Source organism: Strigops habroptila, chromosome Z (assembly GCF_004027225.2).
Source record: "Strigops habroptila isolate Jane chromosome Z, bStrHab1.2.pri, whole genome shotgun sequence".
NCBI lineage: Eukaryota > Metazoa > Chordata > Aves > Psittaciformes > Psittacidae > Strigops > Strigops habroptila.
In genome coordinates this window covers 34,507,291-34,534,529 of record NC_044302.2, presented here as the reverse complement: position 1 = coordinate 34,534,529, position 27,239 = coordinate 34,507,291, and the positions used below count along the sequence as shown (strand labels likewise).

The window sequence follows — 27,239 nt, the reverse complement described above, 5'->3', positions numbered from 1 at the left end:
CTGTGAGGGATTTTTATTATACCATTTCTCCAGCCAATAATACATAAATGATCTGGTGCAAACTTTGGGGACGGGCTGAGAAGTTACAGTGTGGGCATTACATATATCCCTTTTAAATACCAGCAATGTGTTTTTGAAAGAAATAGGAAAGAAACCGTCAGTGTTGTCCAGATCCCACAAAACTATCTACGGTACTTTCTATATCTTATAGTATATGGTATATGTAACTAATATGTCTTTTAAATTTTACTTGATAGTATTTGGGTTTTCATTTTCCATGGCCTGTTCTGTACTGCAGAGCAAGTTAAAAGTTTGGGGGTTTTTTTGATAAAACTTCTATTTTCTAATTCAGTAATTAACTATTTCCCCATTTATGCTGGGTGATAACTGAAGTTCTAAAGAAAAGAAACTTGAAGTCATTCAAAAGCCACTGGGTAAATCACAAGAATTAACTAGGAACAGTGCCACATTAGCACAATATGCCAGTGGTTGAGTTCTGCATACAAAACACTGGCTCGTGCCCTCCTTGAGCTCCTTTGATTGGGCCTTGCATTCAGCTTGCATTGAAAGAGCTGAAGCTTTGCAGGAGCTGGAGAATGTTGGTATGTGTTGTACTGATTAGTGGAACATGGAAAGGCTCAAGTGTGTTGGCACAACCAGTGTCTCAGTATGATGAGCTAACTGTATTGTTCATTGAGAAGTCTCTGTGTCTTTTGGAAATTAAGTCTTGGCCAATGAACAGTAGGTCTGTGTACACTTATTTATGTGTCTTTAGACTGTGGTATTTCATTTATAATTGTTTCAAGCAAAGTTCTAAAGAGGTTCTTGAATGCGTCATCCTTCAGCTATGTCCTGAAACAAGTTGTTGATGTAAGGATGGCATGGTCTTCTCCCTTTATCTGGTAGCATTATTCAATTCAGTTCAGGTCAATTCAATTCAGTTCAGCTCAATTACATCAAAAGCTTTAAGAACAAACTTACTATACTACCTACACTTGCTGCTACAAACTAGCATAGAAATATATGGCTATTGCTATTGTAGCGCTTACAAATTCTGTAGTAAAAATGAAATTTGCAATTAAAAATGTAAGATGCAGCACATTTATATCCTGAATAGCCCTGAATTTGCAGTCACACTTCCAAACCCACCTCAGAATAAATTTGAAAGACCTGTCTTCTAATGGAAGTCTGTTGTATGAGTGCAGAAGAATAGGAAAGAGAAGTTATTGTCTAAGGTCGTGAAAAGTGATCTAGCTAAAATACTTCTTCTTGTACATTTGCAGAACTTACTCTTGTCCTCTCAGTTTAGTAACTTAGCAATATAAGAGATAATTGAGAAAAACAATTAGGTTAATAAATACAAGCCTTTTACCATGCATTTCAAATATGACTCACCATTGTGTTTAGTGACTCTGCAGTCATGTAATTAATTGTGGAAAGTGTCAGTCATGCAAAACACCCTAGATCATAGAAAAGATATTAAAATTATTTACAGAAATGTAAATCATTACTATGCATAACTTTTGAACTCTGAGCTAACTTCATGTTGGGGAGGAATTCGAATGTTTAGCAACTGTCCTTACAAGAAACAGTAATACTTCTTCATGAAATAAATACAGTTGTTCAAAATTGCCAAATCTCTATGCTCCAGAGCCTTACTAAGTAAGTGGCTGAGGCATGGGAGTCATACAGATACGTATATGCTGTTACATGCCTCAGGAGTTTTTTCAGTTGTGTAGGAAATGTTGCTGGACTTAGTTGCTTTCAGCAAAATTAACCAACCTGTTTTCAATGTTCAGCCAATACGTCTTCATATCGTGGAATCCTAGAATCATAGACTGGTTTGGGTTGAAAGGGACCTTAAAGACCATCTAGTTCCAACCCCCTGCCATGGGCAGGGACACCTTCCACTAGATCAGGTTGCTCAAAGCCCCGTCCAACCTGGCCTTGAACACTGCCAGGGATGGGGCAGCCACAGCTTCTCTGGGCAACCTGTGCCATTGCCTCACCACCCTCACAGGGAAGAATTTCTTCCTAATATCTAGTCTAAATCTATCCTCTTTCAGCTTAAAGCCATTCCCCCTTGTCCTGTCCCTACATGCCCTTGTAAAAAGCCCCTTTCCATATTTCTTGCAGGCCTCCTTTAGGCACTGGAAGCTGCTCTAAGGTCTCCCCAGAGCCTTCTCTTCTCCAGGCTGAACAAGCCCAGCACTCTCAGCTTGTCTCCAGAGCAGAGCTGCTCCAGCCTTCAGAGCATCTTTGCGGCCTCTTCTGGACTCACTCCAACAGTTTCATATCCCTCTTGTGTTGTTGCCCACAGAGCTGGACACAGGACTGCAGGGGGGTGTCTCACAGAAGTGGTGTTCTTCAAAGCAGCATGAGTTGATTATGGCCAAACTTTGATTTAAAAGTAGTTTGGAATATTTTAGCAGTGAGAATCTGTGTGGTCTAACCTCCTCTGGATTTTGGAGAGTTAAGCTGCCCCTGTGTAACATCCACCTTTTCACAAGCTGCATACTGTAGAAGGAAGACATAAACATTCTGTGTGTCTAACTCAGTGATCTTCCTTTACACTATAGTGCTTGTTGAGAAGATAGTGACTCAGTTATGATGCCTGTGTTTTATAACAGATGAAGTACTAGGAGAGTACTGTGATTATTTGAAAGTGTATACCTACCAAATGTTGTTCTGACATATTTAACTGCAGTCAAACAAAATTAGCAATGTTGAATCAGTGCAGTGCACATTATGGGGGAATTATAATTGACAGCATTCTTCTCGGTCACACAAAGTGGCTTTCTTTATAAGCTTTGAATGTTACTATATTTCCTTATTTGTGGACAAAAAGTTAGTAGATTGAAGTTCTTCCATTTCAAAGCAAAGTTTGTTTTTCAAAAAGTGAATGGAAAACTATAATTTTTTTACAATGTTTTGTAGTCAGGAATTTATAAATGGCATTTGCAGAGATTAAACTGGTAATTAAAAGTATTATGGAGTTCAAATAAGATAGTTTCACTATGATAAAAAAAAAGTAGACTCAGTGTTGACAATCCTTCCACATGCATGGTGGAAAAATGTGTGCCTGACGTGTTCACTTAGGAATGAAGAACAATCATTTTTATGAACAATTTTCATCTTATAAAACCATGTTATAATAGTTTTATTAGAAGTACAGAGATTACTGAGGTTTACTTATATTTTCCCAAACTATTTACGAAGTTCATAATTTCTCAGGCTTTGTAGAAGATTCAAACAATCACCAGTGAGTATATAACTCATTTTTTACTTAAAAAAATCTAGAAGTACTTTAACTTGTTTATGCAGACGTATGTTTCCCTTGTGGTTTGAGTCTCTTCTTTAACTCAGTAGTCTCATGGCACTCAATTTGTATAGAATAATGGGTGAGGGAAAAGCATGTTTGAGTATTAGTTTATCGGACCTGTGCTTTAAATGCCTGTAATTGAATAGTTCCAGATTGGCAGTACAGTACTGTAAATTCTTTACAAAACCATGATATATTTCTTATAATTTATTCACCATTTCTGGTAAAATGGGCTGCCTATATGATTGTAACACCAAACTTAAGGGTTAATAGGCAGTAATAGCATACTGAGTCGTTTGTGCATTCCACTTTATGTAATAATCTGTACTTTGTTACTGAGCACAAATGGAAATGTAAATGCTCATTTTAGGAGCAATGCATGTCTTCTCATATGTTGCCTAGTGATTCTGATTTCATGTTTATTTAGATTACAGCAAACATTTCAACTGGGTTAGCTCATAGAGCATTTCAAATGCATCTAAAATAAAAAGAACTTTAAGAGGATGCATTTGCTTTCCATGCTACTTGCTCTTCTACAATGTGACTTCTGTGTGCTGGCATGATTTTTACTTTGTTATAGAACAGGAAAATGATTCTAAGGGACAACACAATCCTTTTACACTTGCGTTATTTGCATCGTATTTGTTTAAAGTGTAAGAGTAACAAATCACTATATAGTACCAGGATGAATAGAAAAATAGGCTGAAAATATTTTAGTCTTGTTTCAGCTGTTCATAGTTCTAGTTGAAGTCTAAGATTGTTGTTAGCTGCTTTCTTTTTTTTTTTTTCTTCTAAAATACATTTTTAATATATCCCAGTCCCTCAATAATAGAATCACAGAATCGTTTAGGTTGGGAAAGACCTTTCAAGTCATCAAGTCCAACCATAGACCTAACACTGCCAAATCCACCACTAAGCCATGTCCCTAAGCACCACATCTTCACGTCTTTTAAATACGTCCAGGGATGGTGACTCCATCACTTCTCTCGGCAGCCTGTTCCAGTGTTTGACAACCCTCTCAGCTAAGAAATTTTTCCTAATATCCAATCTATTCCTCCCCTAGTGCAACTAAAGTAGTTTTCTCTTGTCCTATCACTTGTTCCCTGGGAGACGAGACCAACCCCCACCTCACTACAACCTCCTTTCAGGTAGTTGTAGAGAATGATAAGGTCTCCCCTGAGTCTTCTCTTCTCCAGACTAAACACCCTCAGTTCCCTCAGACGTGTGCTCCAGACAGTCTTGTGCTCCAGCCCCTTCACCAGCTTTGTTGCCCTTTTCTGGGCCTGCTCTAGCACCTCAAGCTCTCCCTTGTAGTGAGGGGCCCAGAACTGAACACATGATTCGAGGTGCAGCCTCACCAGTGCCCAGTACGGGGGGATGATCATTTCCCTGGCCCTTCTGGCCACAGTGTTGCTGATACAGCCCAGGATGCTGTTGGCCTTCTTGGCCACCTGGGTACAAGCTGGCTCATGTTCAGGTGGCTGTTGACCAACACACCCAGGTCCTTTTCTGCAGGGCAGCTTTCCAGCCACTCTCTGCCCAAGCCTGTGTGTCGCATTGGGTTGTTGTGACCATTCTTATTCAGTGAAATGCCTCAAGATAACAATTACCTGCTGAAATTTGGAAAAAGAAAAAAACAAAACAACAACAAAAAAAAAAGGCGATTTTTGTCAGTATACTTCAAAACTGGAAAATGGCTTTTAACGTAATTCATACTTTTCAGGCTTTCTTTATAGAAAACATTTTCAAATGTCAGTGCAATTTATGTTAGATCATTAAATGTGCTCTTACCTTCTGGTTTATTGTACTTCCTGCAAAAAAATTAAATCACCCATCTATATGGGTACAGAAAACACAGTTACGGACTCCTAAAAGTGTGCTTTAAGTTCAGTATGGGCAAGTGAAATTCCCTTTTCTTTCCATAAAAAAGACAGTGTATCTTAACTGAGCCTCAGTATGTAATTCACAAGAGGTCTCTCTCTCCCTTGCAAGAATAATCTGAAATTTTGAAAGAAATTGAGTAGAAAGGGCAATATTCCATCAGTAGATTCCAGTGTAGAAGTTACAGATTGTAGAGACAATACATGTGCTGCATGGCTACATTTTTTTTTTTTGTAATTATTTTTTACTAAGTCTATTTTGTGTGTTTCAAGTAGGTATCAATACAGATGAATGACAGAAGATATCACAATTTGGGCAGAAGAGATGCTATCACATGGAGAGTCTTAAGGAGTAGTGGTAATGACTAACCACAAGTCCAGAAGGTTTTAATAACAGCACTTATTTAATTGTTTGAAAATATATAAGGGGACATGTAAGAACATAATCCATTGTAATCTGGTATAATGATACTTAAAAATATGATTTTCTCTTTTAAAAAAATTCATAGCAAGTGGATGAGATTGCAAGTTTAGCCACACTTACTAATTATGCTAAATTTTTAGTTTTAATTAGAGTAGCTCTTTTGAGACTAAACCTTTTACCATTAGGCTGTTTGAAACCTTTGAGATAATAAGGAAGAGTTCTGTCAGAATATTATTTACATGATTTTAATTAATGATTATAATCTTCATAGTCATTTTTTGAAAAAGAGCACTTAATCTCTTAACCAGTTTTCACGATTTGCATTTTGCAAAAACATGTAAGCCCTGTAGATGTATCATCTCTGATTTTTTTCAAACCAAACTTATTTTTAGAGAATTTTGTTTTGTTCCTGCTCCAAGTCCCGTTTCCTGTTGTAACACCTGTTTCTCATACAGTGTGAACTGATTGGTAGAGAAGTAAAGTTTGCTTCCTTTTGCCAAGACAGAACATGGCCCTTGGCAAGGTTACCTTTGAAAACAGTTTTTCATGCAGAGACTGTATGCAAGCAGTATTGCTGTTGCCAAGATCCTCTGACTAATGGTCGGAGCAATAGTGTATTCTTTCTCATTGCTGGTGGCACGTTTATGTAGCATTTCTTTTGAGAAAAGGCACTCGCATTTCAAATAGAAGCTAGAAGTTTAACCTTCTAGGAGGAAGGTCAGTGTTAGTTTTTATTGATAACATAGAAGAAAGCAACTATATAGCAATATGAAAGATAAAGTCTATGGCAAGCTGAAAGTCTTAAAAACAATGAGTTCTCAAATGTTTTTTAACAAAAATTAGTTTGGAAACTTTTGTGTTTACAGTTACTTCTTTGAATCTCAGAGCAGGCTTACACTTAGCGTTCCATATTGATGATTTAGGGAACCAATTCCTAACTAGGAGGGATTAGCATATAGATTGAATTTAAAGGTCAGAATTTCAGGAGCTCACTTACAGGGTAATATTTTTCTTTTTTCCCCTAGATGGAAAAGTGTGTAGCAAAAAATATGGAATATTCTTTGTAGTACCAATTGTGTTTAGAAACCCTGGCTATTATTAACATTCCATTTTTTCCAATGTGTGTAGCAAATAATCTTTTCTGTGACATAAAACAAATAATCAGGTATCTTTAACTCATATTTTTAAATAAAAGCTTCCAGTAAAACTTGTTTATAATGGATAGGCTGTAATCTATTAAGACAGGAATTTCTAAGTAAAATTTTAATTAAAATATTAAGTGTCTTACAGCTATAGAAATATCAAGTAAGTATATATTCTGTCAACAAACAAGCAAATGAAAACAAGATGAGGGAAGTTACTTTAGGTAACCAAATTAATAGCTAATCTGGATGTCCTCAGATGTTAATGAAAGCTCTCAGAAAGTTCCTAGTGGACTTCTTGTGTATTATGATTCTTAAGAAACCACAGTAGTCCGTTCATATGGAGCACTCTTTAGAAGGGGTCTTAGCTAACTTAGCAGCAGCACTCACAGTGATTAGGATTGGCTGTGTATTAACAGCAATTGAACTCTCCTTTTATAACCACCATTTCTAGAAAAAACTTCTGAAACACATCCAAAACATAGTCCCATACAAGCTACAGTGAAGAGAATTAACTCTATCCCAGCCAAAACCAGCACAAACACGAACAGTTAAGAGCATCTAAAATAATTTTGAAGCTTCCATGAAGTGCTCGCTTACTACGAGGTGTATATATTGTTATATGTATAAAAAAAAAAATGTACTGTAGAATCTTGAACTTAATATCAGTATCTTGACTTCAGATTTTAATTGGATGTTTAATCTTGGGCCATGAGACTGAGATGAACAACACCATAGGAACAATACTGTTTCTTGAGCAAAGTTAATTAATCTTTCTCCAGTTTTCCTAAGTCACTCCTGAGTAATTGTGTAAATTGTGTATAGCTGTGTGATAAACAAAGTACCACCCATCATTAGTATAACGTATAATGGACCAGACTTGATAATTCTCAATAACCTTAATTTGATAACTGATAAAATCTCTGCATTTATACAAACAAGTAGCAGGACAAGTTGATTATGTAGTTCCAGTCATTGAATTAGGCACTAAATTTTGTCTCTAAATGTTTATGGTAGTAGTAGTAGTTCTAAAGGTTTTACTAGAATGCCAATAACTACCTAAAAGATATTTCCCCGTCAACCGTACAGCACAAAAATAAATACGTGCAATCCTAACAGAGAAATAACATGCTGAAGAAATCTTTTGGAAATTGGATATTTTGATAGTTTGGTACTATGCAGAAACCACTTACCTGTATGACTATGTCGTTTTCCCACTAGCAGGTTGTCATATGAACATTTCAGGTTCTAACAGCAGCTCATCTGTCAATTATTTAACAGAACCTGAGAGAAATTTGGACAACAGCCACTGAAATTACCCAAGTATTCAGCTGATAAGGATTTCCTTATGTAAGATTCATGATCTGTCCTTGGATAATCACTGGTTCATGTTTTTGGAAATCCTGTCTTGGTGCTCCTCTGACACATTCAGAACTCTCAGCTTTAAAATTTCATTACATTATAGTAGATGTGTGCATGAGTTTACACTGTGGAGCAAGTCCAGAGGGCCACAGTGATGATGAAGGAGCAGGAGCACCTCCTGTGCAAAGACAGTCTGAGAAAGTTGGGGCTGTTCACCCTGGAGAAGGTAAGCTGCGTGGAAACCTCATAGCAGTCTTCCAGGATCTGAAGGGGGCCTACAGACATGCTGGAGAGGGACTCTTCATCAGGGACAGTAGTGATAGGACAAGGGGTGATGGGTTTAAACTTACACAGGGGAAGTTCAGGTTAGATATAAGCAAGAAATTCTTTTCTGTGAGGGTGGTGAGACACTGGAATGGGTTGCCCAAAGAAGTGGTAAATGCTCCATCCCTGGCAATGTTGAAGGCCAGGTTGGACAGAGCCTTGGGTGACATGGTCTAGTGTGAGGCATCCCTCCCCATGGCAGGGGAGGTTGGAAGTTGGAACTAGATGATCTTAAGGTCCTTTCCAACCCTAACCATTCTATGATTCTGTGATACCATTTCAGCTATTCACTTTCTTATCTAGTGATCTTATTTACCCTAACTTAGCAAATATGACTTGAGATAAAATTGCAGAAGTCTAACTGGAAAACGCAAGCAACAGTAAAAAAAACCCCAACACCTAATTATTGTGTTCCTTATTTCACACTTTAAAATACAGAAGCAATACCTGTAGCACTTTCTTCTTTTACATATTTTAACATTTTCTGCAAGTTTGTTCAACATAATACATTTGATAACCAAGGCAGCCATTTAAACTGAGCATTGCAATGGTAAGGTCACTGTTCTGAATTTAATGCAAGTCTATGCGGCAGGGGTCTGTGGGATGATCTGGTCCTACCTGCTTCTGAAAGCAGGTCCTTAGTTAGTTTATCAAGCCAAATCTTGAGGATTTCCACTGGGGGAGATTCTAGCACGTTTAGGAAGCCTACTCGCATGTTTAAGTACTCTGAGGGTTGTGTTCGTCTTTTCCCAGTTGAAGGCTCAAAAAAATACAAAGAATAGAAGTTGTATCATCTCTTTCCCCACCCTTCCCCTACCCACCCTCCCACTAAAAGTCCAACATTATAAAACTCTAACAATTAGCTAAAACACATTCCAGAGGAAGTAGGTTGTTTTAATATTTCATTTGACTTAGATTAAAATTGCAGCCAGGAACTGGAGCTTTGTGTTGGTTTTGTCCTTTATGTCAGTAATGACAAGTTCAATCATACTTTCTGTCATCTTTTAATTGTTAGTAATTCATCAAAGAAAAATCTCTACTCAACTTTGAACAGCAGTTCTTCAGGGAATTTGCTGAGATGTTCCCAATTACAAACAGTATTGAATACCTCTTGTTGAAAAAGTAATTATTAGCTCCTTTTCCGTTGTGTTTACAGGGCAGCAAAAAATACTAATCAATTTTGAAAAAAAGTAGGTCATAAAAACTATTGTTTTTACACTTCACATTATTCAAACACAGTTTATTATTGCTAAATATGTAATACAAATACAGCTTTTTTTGAAAATCGAAGTAGTTTTTCCAAATTTAAAAGCAGCAACAAAGTCTTAGTATGTAATTTTTTACTGATGAAAATCTAATACTGTGTTTTTTTCCAGAATCAATTAGCATATTAAGATTTAGTCTTTTAAACTTTTGTCATACAGAGTGAGTAGGACACCAATAAACTGACTAATATTAAACCTGATTTGACCAGAGCTTTGCACTCTTTCTTATTATTGTATATATAATTTTCAATTTGTAAGTTTTTTTTTAGAGTGAAATTCCTATTCAGTTATTTATTTACTGCACTAATCTGTAACAAAATTTAATAAAATAACTGTGTGAGATGGCTGTAATATTGTGTAAATACAGCTAGGAAGCCCCTTTTGATTATGGCATTAGTGAAGTGTGATGGGTTTACATTTCCATAAGAAAGTCATTATTCATCTTTAACACAGTTTGTGTGTTAATGCATTTTCTTTTTCATGTAGGCGTAAATATAATACTTACCTCTTAGATAATAGAAGTTGTCTTTTTTCAGTTAAGAGATTGTAGATAATTTTCTTTTTTCCTGACAGATGATTTCATAGTAAAATTACTACTGGCTTTTCTTGGCCTAGTGTAGTGTACTCAGTCATTATTTTACTGGAGTTCTACCATAATAGAGAAACTCAAATTCTTATAATACATAATCCTTATTTAATTGCTTTGAGAAGAAACTTTATCAGCTCTTTATGAAACAATGTCCTGGAGTAAAGTGCTATTTGGGTTTAAATCTAAAATACCCACATAGAAGAATATTTCACCTGAATATTATTATAAAACTTTTTTTTTAAACATCCTTATTTACAGTTGTTTGGTTTTTTCCATACATATCCAGATAGAAAACAGTTGTTCTTAAGTGAAAATTGTTAATTATTGAAGGGTTTCTGCCATTACATAATACAGGATTGAAACAAGTGGATATCATTCTACTTGAATTTAGAGGCTCTTTATGTTATGAAAAGGGTATCCTCAGGATGTTTTATGTATTACAAAGCATGGAATTAAATTATAAATTAAATAAAACCATTATGTGTACCTCAGTCACACAGTAAAACTGATCTGTCCAACAAACCGGTCAATATGGCTGAACACTGGTACAGTAAGTGTTTTTTAACTAAGTTATACATGTTTCAAACAGTAACTCAGTTACAGCATATTTTTCTGTGATGTTATTTAAGCTAATGCAAGTTCCATTTTTGTTAAGCTTTGTGAAATTAGGAATTAGAGATTACAGAGACTGGATTTTAAAAATTCATTTAATGTAAGCTTTGGACTGTTTCACGGTTTCAAAACACTGCAAAGGACTAAAAATGTGTCTATGTATATAAACACTGTATGTTCTTGTATCTATGTATAAAAGCTAAATGGTGGCCAGTGGCTTGTCAGTGGCTCAACGTATTTCCACCTGATCTCTGAAGGAAATTTTTGTCTGTTGCTGACAGCTTCCATCTCAGAGAAGTTGCTTCCCAGGTAGGCAGCCTGGGAGGATCACTAGTGAAGGCAGGAGGGGATGCTGCAGAACTGTACAGCAGTGTTGCAGCCTACATGAACAGGGCTCCTGCTGCAGGGTGTGCAACAGGGCTCCATTCTGCATCACGACCTGCAGCAGCAATGGTGTGGCAACCTGGGACCTCCACCAGGCAGAGGTGGTTTTGGCACAGCAGGGACACTGTGACACAGGTGGCTGTCTGCAGCAACTTGGAGCTGCTGTGCCAGCTAAGGCACTGGAGCAATAATGACATTATGCTGCCTTGCTCATGGTTAGGTTGCAAGACAGAGCTAGTGGGAATGAGCTGTTAAGCACTTGTGCCAGTTCATATTTCCATGCTGCAGTTAAAAAGGATAGTGAGTTTTATCTGGAGGTGTAAATATATCATTACTGTCTTTTCCTTTTCAGAAACATTTTTACTTACTTTCAAAGCAAATACAGTATTTTAATACTTTCATTTTATACTGCTTCTAAGTTTATTATTAGCCTTAAAGATCCTGCAGGGGTCAGGTGTTAGATCTGGGGAGCATAAAATTTGAATGATGGCTCTGATAGATAGGTTAGGATAAAATGTACAGAAGGACAACAGAGCACAGGAGAAATTCTTGTTAATTCTTAGATCATGATGACTCAAATAGCTGCAATGTACTAAATAACATATTCTAGGTTTGTGAGGAGGTAAAACAATCCTAAGAACTAAGCAAAACATATCTCAATTATTTGTATTGAGCTTGTAATGGAGAACATCAAGTTCAATGATGCTGTTAAGTGAAGGAATAGAGGTATCCCAAAATGCTGTCTGCATAGGGAGGGAGGCTGGCACAACTTGGTCCTGACAGTCAAAGGGTACCAGCCTCCTCCTCCCCAGGGCTTCAGAGCTGTGCTTCCAGTCTACCTGCCCTCCTTTCCTCCACTTTGTAGTGAGTTTCCCCTAATAGCTCTTGTCTGTGTGAGAGAACCGCCCCAGGTCAGTGACATGCCTATCTTGTGTTAAGGCAGTCTTTAGAGTTTCTATGGAACAGTGCTATAGGGAGCAGGTTTCCCTTTATCCCTCTTTAAATCTTCAAGAGTACAGCCTTGCCTTGAAGGGAGTCCACACTGAGGCTCTTACTGGGTTGTGGTGTTTATGCAACAAAGCTAGCAAGGAACAGGGAGAAAGAATGCTTTAAAAATTATTTAAATTATGGTAAATCAGGTGATAGACGGCAGAATCAGTGTTTATTATTAGTGAGTGCCATAGATGCACAGTAATAAACAGAATATAATTACGCAAGTCTTAATGCAATATTAAATGTGTAGTTTCATTTATTTTGTACTGTAGCATAATTTTATATTCAGGAATCTCTTCAGAGGCATTGCCTCCAAATTTTTAATTTTTTATATCCATTGAAGTTAAAAATAAAAACAATTTAACTTCATAGTTATTAAATCTAAAATGCTTCAGATATGCCTGGAACTTCCCGTCCCACTGCCTCATAAATACATATCACTGATTTACAGCAATAAAAAAGGAAAAATAGAGTAATACCATTTTCTCCAATTGAAGGCAGTGTTACCAGTAAGGGAATCTACCCCAAAGGTTGTACACGTTTCTCAGGTATGCCACATGAGTTACAGATACATTTTCTGTTGAACATGTTTCTGTAGAATAGCAACATACAGATTTTGCCTCTGGTTTCCTTGGGATTGACTTTTCATCCACAGAGTTAATGTTAATAATGGTTAAACGCCACCTCATGGTCTCTTAATTGTACATCTGGGTATGCCAACTTACACTTCTAATGTCCAAGTTGCAGTATGGTTACCTCTGTCTAAAATATTAACCAGATAAGTCACTTCTAACCCTATGCTAGCAACACAATGGTCTGTCTCCTTTGATGAAATACAAAATTAAAACCATTACTCAAGACAGAGCTGTAATAACAACATTGACATAAAGTGCTCAAACTTTGTAAAGTGTAGAAGTAATATCCCTCTTTGATCTTCATTTAACAATTGTGTACTTTCAGAGGCTTTTCAAGAGAACATTTTAGACACTGGAAGTGCCTGGAAATCAAATCTTTATTAAATATTTATGGGGGAGGACACCTAATGACTTCTAGGGGACCCTGCAAAGAGATTCAGTATCCATAGAGTGCACTTATCATTATTTGTTGTTGTTACTGTTGTTGTTATTAATTATTTAAGTGCCGGCAATTTGCTCAAAGCTGTACAAGACACAAAAAAATATTATTCCAGCCTTTAAAAACTTAGTCTCAATCAAACCAATGGGTAAAGTACTCTAACTCACTATGGAATAGACACTTTCAAAAAGCAAGCCTGATTACCGAGGAGAGCACCTTTTCACATTGCTGCTTCTTTTTATTTTCTCTTTGCCATCCTTGCTGATCTGCCTTGCAAGAGCAGAAGTTGCTGCAGGAGACAGGTGCATGTTGTGGGAGAAGGAGTAAATGAAGGTCACTGTTTGCTTCCTCACATTTCCAGTAACTGCAGAGACAGCTCTTCTACTTTTTCATTTCCACTGTGACATCTTGGTGGAGAAGATGCGAAGGGGCACTGTTACTGTCTCCTGAAAGACAAGGCCTGTGTGCTCAAAGCTTTTGCAGACCTAAGAAGTGTCAGGACAAAAGAAAATGGGGCCAGAGTTCTTTGTGGACTAGCTAAAAACAAAAGATTGGCTGCTTGGCATACCAGCATGGAGTTGTTATTGCATGCATACAGGAAGCTATATGAGAGTCTTTTGAGAGCTGAAGAGATACCAAAAAAAAGGATAGTACCCAACGCTGCTGGTAAAAAAAGGGATTTTTTTTTTTTTTTTTTTTTTTTTTTTTTTTTTGAGAGCTATTTAACATCTAGGCTAAATAGATCCTCATAAGTTTTTTAAAAGACAGAGCAGGCTAGAATTTTGAAGGACAGGCTGTTTTGAAGGACAATACAGTTTGGCAGAAGGTGGCGTGATATAGCACGTGTTTCAAAATAGGTAGGTGGGAGTGATACCAAACAAGCAACTAAGCATTTTAACGGCTTGTGTGGATAGACAGGGAGGAGGCAACACTGAACTGAAACTTTTGACCTTAGATAATCTGGAAATAGTGCAGAATAAAGTATTATCATCTACCTTGAATATTTCTGTAAATTCAGACTCTTGTTTTGCAAAAAAAAATTAGCAGAGGAGAAGAAAGAAAAAAACTGCAGAAGGAAGTTTGAGTATCATCAGCATGTGAATGAATTTACACAAGAACAGAGGATAAAATGACAAAGAATTAGAAATGGGAACCACCAGTAAAATAAAATTAGAAGAAGTAGAAGGCATCAAAAAATATGATCACTTAAATCCCAGTGCCAAGAGGTGTTCAAGACCTTTGGAGAAAAAATGACTGAGAAAAAAGTGGCGTTAAGGATTTTCTGGGACAGGGAAACGAGTATGTGAGAGCACTTCATTTGAATGAAGCTGGAAGCAAAGCATGCTCAATTGGATTGCAAAAAATTCAAATGAGAAGCAGTAGCAGATAAAGAGGTGAATATGTGTGTATTAGTTCTTGCACGAAGCTCCTCCAAGCTGTGTTCATTACAAGTTATGATGAACTCAAACCATTGTGTATATTAGGTCTCTTCTGTTAATTAGGAATTGATTATGGTTTACTAGCCCAGTCTTGATTTGTGACTCAGCTACAATGGATCTGTGTGTGCTGTTTAATGTATATCTGTCAGTTGGCAAAAGAAAGACTTTAAATCAGTAAAACATTTGCAGTTTGATGCACAGATACTTCTGGTTTTGACCATTATCTGTTTTTTTTAAATATTATTTTAAAATAGAAAGCTTTAACTTCTCAGCACCAGTGGATTCCTGTTTCAGTTTGTTACACATTTCCAGATACTGTAACATTGGAGAATGTTTACTTCTTTAAAAACAATTATACTGACTTTTAAGTTGCATTTACTTTTACCTGTAAAGGAGGACAGCATTCACGATTAGAAATCTCTTTCATGAGTTTAAGCAGTGTAAGATCTTTTAGATGTTAAATGCATTTAAAAAAACCCAGGTCCTGAAACCGCAGATGTGAAGAATGATCACTTTTAAAATTAAATATTGAAACTCTTGTTTTATTGAAGTTTTCCAGTGCAAATAAAACAAGACCATCAAATCTTAACCATAATCTTTTGCTTCAAAGTTAGAATGATGTAATATGTCATGCTAGTTACATGATATAAATTTGTACAATTACTTGCATGGAGTAGACTTTGGAATACGATGGGGAAAATTATGAGAAAAAATGCAGAGGAAATGGTGATAATTTTAGTTTGGTGATCACCATGGTAACTAATGGAAGATGAGGAACTGTTCATCGTGCTACGTGTAGTTTATCTGGACATGAATATGTTGCATTTTGGTAAAGTTCACAAAATTGCTTTTGCTCCCAAGTGTCATTTTGCATAATAAGGAAAGGAAGGCAGAAAGCAGTTACAGAGTTTTGAGAGACAATATTAGAAGTCTCTACAAAAATTATAGTATTATAAAAATATAAATCTGGAAAATTAATAATTTACTTTAAATTCTCTTCCTGTTCTGAGTACATATTCCTAGGAACATTCATCACAAAACTGTCTAACCTTTTATACCACGCAGCTTCCTAGGAAACCTGGTTTAGTACTTACCTATTCTGACAGTAAAGTGGGTGAACATAAGCAAGAGTCTTTGCTACAAGTGATTTCTTTTTCTTCCAAAGGTCATGGAATATCTTTTTTGATAGATGCATTTGATGTTGTCATGGTTTAACCCCATCTGGTAACTAAGTACCACGCAACCTCTCTCTCACCCATCCTCTTCCCACCCCTGGATGGCATGTGGAGGAACTGGAAGAACTTGTATCAGAAATCTGTTGTTATATGTCTTCATCTTAGCCTTTGTAACAGACCAACTAAACCCAATACCTTTAACCTGTCATTTAGTTGCTAAAAATCTATCTAGTGCTAATTTTGTCCGTTTTTTTAAATAGCTGTCCTGGGCTGGAAACAAGGCAGTGTGAAGCAACTCAACAGCAGAAATCACCTCTCATGCCTCACACATCTTAATTTTCTTAATACAGTGCTGAACAAAATTAATTTGCATCATGCTGTTGGCTCTTGAGTAGCCTGTAATAAGTTGAAATATTCTACCAATCTTTGTTTTGTTTGCTTGATTCTTTACCAAAATGGGAACAACAAATCTTGCTGTTATTTTTCTCTGTTTTAGTCTGCAGAGGGGTTTAAATTTGTGTGTATTTAGAAAGAAAACAGATGTTGGAATCATAGTTAGGTTTATTTATTTTATTATAGTATCATGAGTAATAAATTATTTTTAATTATTCAAGGCTTGCCAATGAATTCCTGAGTACTTCTGGGCATGATCTGAGTTCCAGGAAAAGTGGGAAAGTAGTATTTGTAGTTTTTGGCATATGTAAAATACAAAATTTAACTCCATAACCAAAAAGAGGGATGTGATTAATAGAAGTTTTGATGTCAGTTGCTTGTGAGGAAGTGTGTAAAAGTAATTTTCTGACAATTCATGTAGTTGAGCATCACAGTTGTCTAGGTAGTTTGTAACCTGAAATCTTGAGTCATATAGTTGTTAATAGGTATATCTGTTAGATACATATTGCTACTACAGCTGTCAACCTTTCCCTTTTCATTTTTCTACCCTACAGTGTCTCTTCCTGCTTGCATCCCTCCCTTCCTTCCACCTTCCATTCCTTCCTCCCTCCCCTCTTTTTCTCTCACTCTTGCCCCCCCACCTTTCCCCTTTCTTGTTTTTCACCTTTTCTCTGTCTCATCCCCTCTGTTTTTCCCTTCTTGCTGCACATTCAGCAGTACAGCAGGAACTTTCAAACCCTTGGCTGTGAGAAAGTGCCGAAGGAAACTGTCAGAAATTCTGGTAGTCTTTTCATATTTGTAATATGAAATGCAAATAGCTCTCCTTATAAATAAATTCCCAGGGAAAACAAAACCAAGTGAAAATCTACTCTTGCTTTTAAATTACTGAACTTAAATAAAATTAAAAGTTTTGAGGTCAGAGCCGGGTTATATGGGAAAACTGAAAAAACAATTTGATTACCCAACTCTGGTAAGAACTGAGAGTTCTACTGAGGCAAAGTCATCTTGACCAAGATCATCTGGAGAACAGGCGACAAAGTACGCTTTCTCATCAGATAGCATCATTTCAGGCTTATCAAATTAGCAAGCAGGAAGCCGGTATTGAAACACTCTCAGCTGCATTTGTACTTTTAGTTCTTTGCCTGATGTTCCTCTTTGGGTACTAGTCATCAAAGCATACAATTTGTAACTAAATGGTTATGAAGTCTATATTTATATGACACAATGCAGCGATTCAAGTAAGCTAGGTCACATCCTACATTAATGCAGCTCTCTGCTGTGGTTGATTTGTCCTACTGAGGAGTTTTAACTGCATCTGCACAGCACTGAGTTGTGCTATGTAGACGGTGCTAAATTTCATTTTTTTCTTTGTGAGTTAGGGTGATACACTATATACATACTGAAGTATTCACAGAATCTAATATACATTTAATTAGATTTTTATTGTTTACATTTTATTGGAACATGATTAGGTTAAGGCATGAGGTTTTTTTTCTTTACTGGCAGTGTGTGGGAAGCTACATTTGGATGAGCATTGTATATGGTTGAAGTGCACAAAACAACATTTTCTGATCCTTTTTAATGTAGTTAAGAGCTTATAGTAATTTTTGCTCTTGGTTTACATCAAGTATTCACAGTTAATGTTTAGTAGCTTTATTTCTGATTCAAAGATACATATAATTACATTTTAAATCAGACAAAATAATTTGAGATATGAGTTTATATGTGATTGTATATATATACAGCTCTTCAAATACATTTGAACATTTAAAAAGAATCTCCTTCTCTTCCCTGGGCTGAAAAATACAATCCACAGAAATCTTCAGCCCAAGTTAAGGAAAACCATGTAATATCAAGTTACATGACACACTAAGATTGGGTTCCCTGAACAGAATCAAGAAGTATGAACGCAGAGTTACTTAGATTTCTTAGAAAAGGAATTTTCTGCAAAAAGGAAGGGAACAAACCTGCTTTTTAAACAAAATTTGAACTAATTGCTTCTTGCATTATTTTTTACCATTATAGTACTGTATTCTGTGGGGTGCTCATTGTGCATGAAAGAAAAGCACAGAAGAGAAGGAATTGTCTTACAAAGACACATCAAAAGTGAGCTAGTTTATAGTTAACATTTTAATGATTAAATTTACGAGGTTAGTTATTTGATCTGTGATCTTTAACAAGTTTTGAGGATGCATGTGGTTCCTCATTGGAGAAATTAACACTAAGAAATACCAAGTTCTTTCAAGTATGTTCTTGAGGCATGTCAGGTTTACGTATCATCCTAAATATTTTTCTATATTAGTGATGCTTCATATGTTATCACTTGATATTGACACCCTGGCATGTTATTGCCTTGTGTCCTGTTCCTGTTTTTTGGATTTGCAGTATTGGAAGGGCTGTTGTGAGACCATTCTTGCGGTGTATTGCTTCCTATAAATGTTTTTGCTAATCATAAGTTTAGACAATGAAATAGGTATGGAAAGGGTACTGTAATGTTACTGGGTTAGGTGATCTCTTCTAGGATTTCTAGGGGTCAGGTAAATTTCTGAAATTAGCAGGTGTATCTGCTTTCTTTCTGTGCTGTTGACTGGAGATAGTTGATTCATCTGCAGATCACATCTGTGGAAGGACAGGGAACAACTTGGATGTGGTTTTGTCTCTTTAAGTCTTGTTTTGGAGATTAATGGGAAAGTGATCGTGATCCCAAGAAAAGTTCTTGTGCGTGATTCTGGCTTGTGATGCATGTTTTCAATATTAAGTATTTTGTGAATCAGTAAACAGCTGGATGTAGAAGCAAGCACAAGGCAAAGCAAGGCTTAATAGTCTTCGTGTAGATATAGATCTTCTGCAATCATTGATCAGTTTAAACTAATTTACTTAGGAAATCAGTGAGTGCAAAGCTGATAACTGAAAAGACTATTCATTCAACTATTCACTAGTCTTTAACACTAAACTAATATGACATAGTATTTTATGTAAAAGAAAGGTAGTTTCTGTTTAATTTACACAGTATTTATAAAGCTCTGAGCATTGAAAATAGAACAGCTTCGTAATTTTCCTACATTCATTTATTCATTTGTTTATTTGAAGCGCCAGAGGCAGTACCTTTGTGGTGCTGAGTACAGCTGACCTTCCTGTGCTTACTTTATGATGGAGAAATCTTTGGAATTTTTTAAAGAAAAATAAAAAGTTACATGAATACTGATGTTTTAAAAAACAATTGCAAATCTTTCTTTGAATGTTTATTTTTAATATTTTCTTCATGCTTGGTGTTTTGGTAGCCAGTATTTTTTATTAGGTTGTCATCTTTTTTGCAATTCTTTTATGGTTTAATTATTTTTCCCTTCATATTAAATGTTCTAAAATATTATTAACACAGGAATTAAATGATGTAAAAAAACCTGGATGAATGAAAAGGTTTTCAGATAATCATGGTAATAAATCAGTTCAATTAACATTGAATCAAACAGCTGTAGTATTCAAGCTTTATCCAGTAGCTTTATTATTATAAAAATAATTAAACCATCCTGCAGTATGGATTGCTTATAATGTCTGTCATTAAACAACTCAAAGTATAACTTCCAGCCCCTACTCAATGAGATGACTTTAGAAGGAACAACTGTTAGAACACAGAGTTATAATTGAATGCCTGATATCAAAAAATCTTATCATGTTTTTATATGTATTGGCATATCGTATATATCATAAAAATATCAAACCTACATCAAAAGTATAGTTACTTTTTTTTTTTTCCCTCTGTTACCTGGAGGTGCTAGTCTCATACATTTCTCTAGGTTCATTCTTATTTACTTTTTTCCATTATATAATCATACTTTTCTATCATTTGTATCTTGTCCTTCTTTTAAGGTACATTTACAATCATGCCATTATGAGAGAAGATGCAGCAAGTAGTTATTTTTTTTTCATCCTTAATGTATTCTTTTATGATCCCACTTTAAAGTTTTAATTAGCCCAATAAGGAAATTATTGGCCTTTCTAAATGTGAGCGTAAATAACACTTTGAGTCTATGATTTAGAGTTTTTTTAATTTCAGGGATTTTAAAAATGCATTTTATATTAATTGCTTCATAATCAAGTTATTATTATCAGTTTACTCAAAATACTGAGTAGAGAAAACTGGGATGGTTATATTTAATTATATTTTCTATTTTTCAGGCTATCCAGGAAGTTCAGCAAATGACCTAATTTAGTCTTTCGTCACAAAGTAAAAATGACTGTTTTAAGAGCAGCAGCTATTTTATTCACCAAAAAGAGACATTGCAGGCTTTTATGTTATACAGTGTTCATTTTCTTGTGGTTTTTTTTCAGTTTTAATGCTTTTGTACTGATAAGCAGAGTATCTGTCTCAGGTGATCATATGGACCACAAGAGTCATGTACCCTGTTTTTATTGAATTTTATACCTGTTTCTTCTTTTATTGACATTGCATTATCTGTAAATTATTAAGAACATTTTAAGATTTGAGTACATTTTTATCACCTTCTGATATGGGATAAACCCTTATACATAGTGACAGATACTAATCTCTGGAAATTGCTTTGGTTTAGTGTATCTAATTTTCTTCCCCACATGATCTTTAGCTATTTTCATGGCCTTTCCTACCGTACCTCACACCAATATTCAAAGGCACAGTTTCTGAATGCTGCTGCTAGCCCACCAGTATATGAAAGTTATATCTGAAGTGTAGGATTGCAGTATTTCTACTGTTGTGACAGAAGTCTGTAATGATGTGTTGCATGTTGCAAGGCAGAGTTCTAAATAACCTTCTGGGGGGTTTTTTTCTGAGAATGGAGAACTGAGCTATATAAAAAAAAATTCATTTTGACATCTATTACTAACATAGAATTTCAGTGTAGGTTACTGTATATGCTTTAAGTTCCAGTGGTGGTGTTAGCTTATATAAACTCTTACCAGTTTACAAGAGTGCATATACTGGTATTATTTTTAAGATTTCCCTAGTATGATCACACTTCATTATTATTTTCTATTAATGTGTTCTGTCATGACTTACTAATTATAGCTGCTTTGTAATTAGCTAGCAACTAAAAAGATAGGGTTTAATGTAAATTATTTTTTTTTGATAAATGTATAAACCAGTATTAGCCTGTATAATCTGTATTAACCAGTACAGTCTTTATGGCAAATTGGCCCTTTGTAATCTGTCCTCTGTTTGGGACAGCAAATAATTTCATTGTCCCTTGAACAGAAATTAGTGTATGTCACATTTAAACGGGGTTGCCCTTCCTCTTCATGCTTTTTATGGTGAAGCTTTAGCAGCCAAGAAAGCTGAACTGAACTGCTATTTTAGTTCAGAATTTTGTTTCCAAGTTTCCTATGCAGCTATTTGATGATGCTAATGATAAACTTATTGAGGTATAAATGAGAAAGGGCCATAAATTAGTGAAAGCACATGCATGTTTGAGGTTTATTTTAAATGCGACCATGCATAATATGTCCTTGCGGAAATGACTTTTGCTTTGGTTCATGAAGCAGATAGTATATTGCAAAATGTCTGTGTGTTTTGAGGAGTTAAATTTACACACTATTAAATGAGCTATAGAAGGTTTCACAGATGCATTCATTTAACAAATGCAGTTGTGGTTAACTGCTCCCTTGACAATAAAGGGAATTGAATCACCAAGCCCCAGAGCTAAAAACCTCTCCAGATTTAGCCAAGTAGCCAATGCTTTGTAACTATGAGTTTCAGCAGCTCATAGCCTCTGTGTATTGGGACAAAGAGAGACTTGTGTTACACACTTACTTTTGGAATATATATCCTCTTATACTGGAGCCATCGTGCAGATAGTCATCTCCCATAGAGGCTGCCATGTCTAAGTGAGGGAACAGCTCGTTCAGTAACATGGTGGCCGTCATAGTCTGTACATAGTAATACATTGGAGGTCGTTTGGTAACGGTGTTTGTCAGTGGAAGAATTTACTCGTGGATGGAGCTGTCATCTTCACCAAGTGGCAGCTAAATACACTCTTCAGAATACCCTTTAGAGAGTTCGTGCAATCATCTAGGGTGTCATGTTCAGACATCTTAAAGTATAGTTTGGTATGTCAACTTCACTTGATAAGGGCTCCTGTGCATAGTATTTGCAGCAATTCTTGAAATAATAGAAAAGCATTACTGGTTTTGGTTAACTCAGTAAATGAAGGATTACTGGCAGATTGGGATATTTCTCTCTAAGTATTTCTGTGGTAAGTTTGCCATGCTTTGCTCAATTACTTCTCTGTAGAGAAAAATACTGTTTTATCAACTTTACTTGGCCTTGAGTAGTTTGGGATTCATTTTAAGTAGTAATAGTGTACAAAAAAGTGCCCAATTTATTGTGTAAAGTAGAAGATGCATAGCAGGGTGTGACTTACCATTCTTTAAGGCCTCAATTCTGTAATATTCTGCATATTGTCTTTTTTCAAAAGAACAGATCAACAGTTGACATCTGTGGTCTTCAGGGAGTACAAGGAACTTTGGTGTAAATAGTAGAGGTAGCTTTCATATCCAAAGACTTCCTTGTATAGCTAACATTTAGAAGACAGTAAAGGGTAAGAACCACTAGATTGATTGTTTCTCCCCTCCTTTGAAGGTGATGCATTACAAGCTATGTTTTGCAGAAAGAATGTTATATCTGGACTGTGAGCATTTCGTTCTGAAATTTTTTTATTCTTGCAGTTGTCTGTAAAGAGGATAACTGTTTTTGAAGGCTGATATTTAGGGCCATTGGCTTGGATAATTGCAGCTATAATTTGGAGTTGTTCAAAATTTCATTCTAAATAGTCTTACTAGTCTCCTGACAAGCTTTATTCTTCAAACTATCAAGGCAAGGCGGTTGACTGAGCTGAGCATTTTGTCTGCATTATTGAGGATCTTCTGTAGGTTGGCCAGGACTCATCAAAGAAAAAGATAGTTTTTCTCCTTATATAGGATCTTGGCATTTGATCAGTTTTGTTTGAGTATTAACGGATAGTTTATCAGCCTAAGGGAGATACTGTGGAATCCATATTCCTCTATGGAAAGAGCCACTTAATTGTTCTTTATGTTCCAGCTTATTACAGTACAGATAAACAGTTTGCTTACCCCAGTATTAAGCTGGATGAACTGTATATTTGTTTTCACTGGGACAGAAGAAATTTCTTTATCATTTATCAAGAGTCTGAACCAACAACAAAGTAAATCCATGAGGACCTTGAGGTCAAATTGTGGCATTCTTTTTATATGTCTGTCAGGAAGACTTGTCAGCAGTTACCTTCCCAATCTTTCTACTCCAACCCTTTTTATATCATAGAATCATAGAATAGAGTAGCTTCTTTCAGAGCTTGTTTAGGTGAGGGCAAACTGCCAGGTAGTTTGAGAAGAAAAGAATATAGCAGGCTCAGTAGGATGTTGATCAAAAGATAGAGCCATGGGGTTTTTGGATATTTTAACTTGTTGACATGGACAAATAGTTTAAAAAGTTAAAGGGTAGCATTCAATTTGGTTATAGGTTTGGGAACCTTTAACCCTAGTGGAAGGAGGTGTTAATCCAGGATCCTCCTTTTTCTGGCATGGTTCTTAAACAGATTGAGATCTTTAGGAAAAGGTCAGGGGCCCTTTATTTGCAATGAAGATGCCAATTGTTCTTGAATGTATATTGTAATGGTTAATTACAGTGGTGGCCTTTAGTGTATCCCATATTTCTGTGTGGGTGTTACCATTTTGTCTGGTGCCAAATTTAATCAGTGTTGATACATACTGTGCCCTGTTTTGTACCCTGTGGATTTCTGTATGCTGTATTTCTAGGTTGATAACTGCTATTCTTACGCTTTCTGTGCTGACCGTGTTTGTCTGGAGGCACTGTTGCTCTTTCTGGTAATGGAAAGTAAGAAATGTTTGGAATCAAACTAAAAGAGCCACTTAAAGGAAAAAAAATAGAGAGTGAAAGTATGCATGTGGCATGCTCCCTGCCCTGGATAATATACCAGTGGATCTCTGCATGAGAGTATGCAACACAACACAAGAGTTGAGTGTGGGAGTCAAAGTGAGAGTCATGTCCGTTCTTCCTGTGATGTTGAAAAAAGTTCAGATGAATAGATAAAAGATACTTGCATAGTAGAAGAATGAAGAGATAAAATCAATTTCTGGTTGAAAATCTATGAAAAAATACTACTGCAACTATTTTTTACAAGATGTCAGGAGTAATTTTTAGTTTTCAGGGAGTATTCTGACTAAAGGGGAATGTCTGGTTACCTTATTTGAGCACAAAGCTCAGGTACAATTGTAAATCCACAACAGTACCAACACAAAACTATTTGTAGCTGGATACCTCCCTTTCTTCAGGCAATGCTTCCCCACATACCCTGAACTGTTTGAAACATTTGATGTTTGTATAGTTTACACTGAAACACTGAAAACAATGTTTTCAATACTCAGCTTCAGGTAAAATGCATCTCCTTGGAAGCATAGATCTCTTCAATAGACCCTGATTTCTTTTATATGTCTTCCTCTAATGAAAGCCAGTTGTCAATACTATTCTCAAATACAGTTTGAGACAGTTTGTACTTATATGAGGATTTATTAAATCTTCTCACTGCAAAGGTCTTTCCTAACTTATGACAATAGTCACTGTACTGAAAAATATAAGGATAGTTATAAGTTTTCAAAAATTCATGAAAAGTGAGTCAAGAGTCTTCTCCAATTTTGCATTATATGTAGAATTAGCTTTTATATTTTGTTGCCATAAACTGCTGTTGTCAAGAGGTTTTCTATTTAGTTCAGTTGGCAAATAACCATACTGCTAGAAATAGTCCTATTTTTATACACAAGGCGACATATTTTATCTTGGTTATGAAAACCAGACAGCTGAAACATCTGTTTTCAATACACTTAAAAGGAATTGCATTGATATTTTTGTTGCAGAAAGAGCAAAGAACATGTATTTTTCATATCTGAAATAAATGAACTAATGTTAAGAGGCTGTGATTTTAAAAAAGGCACATGTAGAAGTAAAATCGTATTTGTTGTATTTATTTCTTCAGTGAACTAGTATTGTCTGTGACACATGTCTGAATGTATGATACACAATGTGCAGACGTTCATTTGGAATTTTGATTTTTACTGACTTTTTCTGAGGATTATAAAGGGTGCTCGTGCTCTCACATGAGGGTTATCTGTATGGAGCAGCCAACCTCTAATTCACAGCTTGAAGCCCTTTGATCTCCTACAGATAGCATCCTCCATCATTTATACTGAACTTCCCACTTATTTTGGAAAGCTGTACCGATTTTCCCCTGTCTTATGCACTCCCACTAGATGTTTTAAGATTCAGAATTCCAGCTGCTTTTATGACTACTGATTGCTGCCACGGTTTTCTGAAACATCACTGTCAGCATGAAGCACTTGAGGAAGTGTTGAGACATCTTTCTGGAGGACTGGGGGAAATCTTGCTATTGAAATGAACAACAATAAAAACCTGCTCAGGATGGTGTTATGCATTAGTTTTCTGCAATTTTCTAGGTTTCGAACATCTTTATATGTCTTTTATTCGTGGGGTTGCTTAGGAAGCTATGTATCTATTCTCAGCTGTAGTCACATGTACAAGCACAGATGTTAAAGTTAATACCCAGCTCAGACTGTTGCTCAAAAACATGGAGTGTTAGTGTATTAAGGCCTCTATAATACTTATTAATAGTGTATCTTATTATAACTACTTGTATTTGCTGTTTGGTGATGGTTATGTTAATTGCTTGTATTGGGTTTTCCCTGATTATCTGTAGTTGCACAGAAAATGAAAACTGTTTTGAACTTCAGCCAACAGAAAAAAAGTCCGTGTTGTTTTTAATTTTCAAGGTATCTAACTTGTAACTTTTTATGTGAGATCTGTAAATCCAGATCAAGAAATCCTTTTTTCATTATTCCATAAAGATAGAAGATCATCTTTTTTAATTCATTAAATTATGTATAGTATTTTGGAGGGAGCTTTATATTGTTGGGGAGGGCGGGAGATATTTGTATTCATGTTTAATATAAGGAGCCTTATCTAGGTAATTTATTGTCATACTAGGAAATGTTTTTTTCTGATGTTTTAATTTGGTCCTTTTGGTTTATTTTTCTTGTCACTTGATTAATGTATTACACTGTGCTATTTACCCCAATCTACAGTTCTGGAAGCTTTTCACAGATTGTATCTCACCTCCTACTCTTTCTGCTGTTTATGAGAGGGAAACAAATAACTTTTCTCGCTCTTCCTTTTTTTTTTTTTTTTTTACTTGAAGATGCTAGTATTTGAGTGTGTAGGGAATTACAAAGTATGATAATAAGTTAATTACATCACTGTGATTGTCTTCAAAGACCACTATTGAAATATATGAGAATCCTTAAGAACAGCTTATTGAGAACTTTTATATGCCTTTGACCCTAAATTGAGTGCTTTTAAAGATTAGTGGCCACTTCTGTCTTTCTTGATCTTGTTGGGTTGAGGGGCCTATGGAGAATTATTTGAATGACTGAGGACTTGCTGGTTTGCACAGATCACTGGGTTCATAGCTGAATCCTTTTACATGAGGCAAAAACAAAATTTAAATTCTATGTATTCTTTTTCTTGGTTCTTTTTGTTATGCATTTTGTTATGGCAAGAAGGAAAAAACAGATCTTAAAAGTTCTTGGCTGTTTGCAAAGCATCTTTTTCTTCCCCCTCCACCCCCGCCATGAGTTCAGTGCTTCAAGAGTTTTGGGTGAAAACTTTTACTTCTTTTAATTTGTTGCAGTAACGACAGGTATGGTGGCCTTTACCTGTCTTCCTAGCATTTCCTATTATTGATTGTAGGCATAAATTCTTCTTTTATGACTCTTTTTCTAATAG

The 27,239-nt window shown here is 35.8% G+C and overlaps 1 protein-coding gene across 3 annotated transcripts in view; it reads left to right on the top strand.

Annotated features, from left to right (window-relative positions):
• Window positions 1–27,239, top strand: part of FBXL17 (F-box and leucine rich repeat protein 17) — a 271,883-nt gene that overhangs the window by 124,977 nt on the left and 119,667 nt on the right. Inside the window, exon 7 of one of the 3 annotated variants that reach the window (XM_030471092.1) lies at window positions 24,182–25,367. The exons of the other annotated variants lie outside the window; for them this stretch is intronic. Within the exon in view, the coding sequence (XP_030326952.1) occupies window positions 24,182–24,254 (73 nt within the window). The 3' untranslated portion in view covers window positions 24,255–25,367. Of the gene's footprint in view, window positions 1–24,181; window positions 25,368–27,239 lie in introns of those variants that run through there. 3 annotated transcript variants of the gene reach the window in all.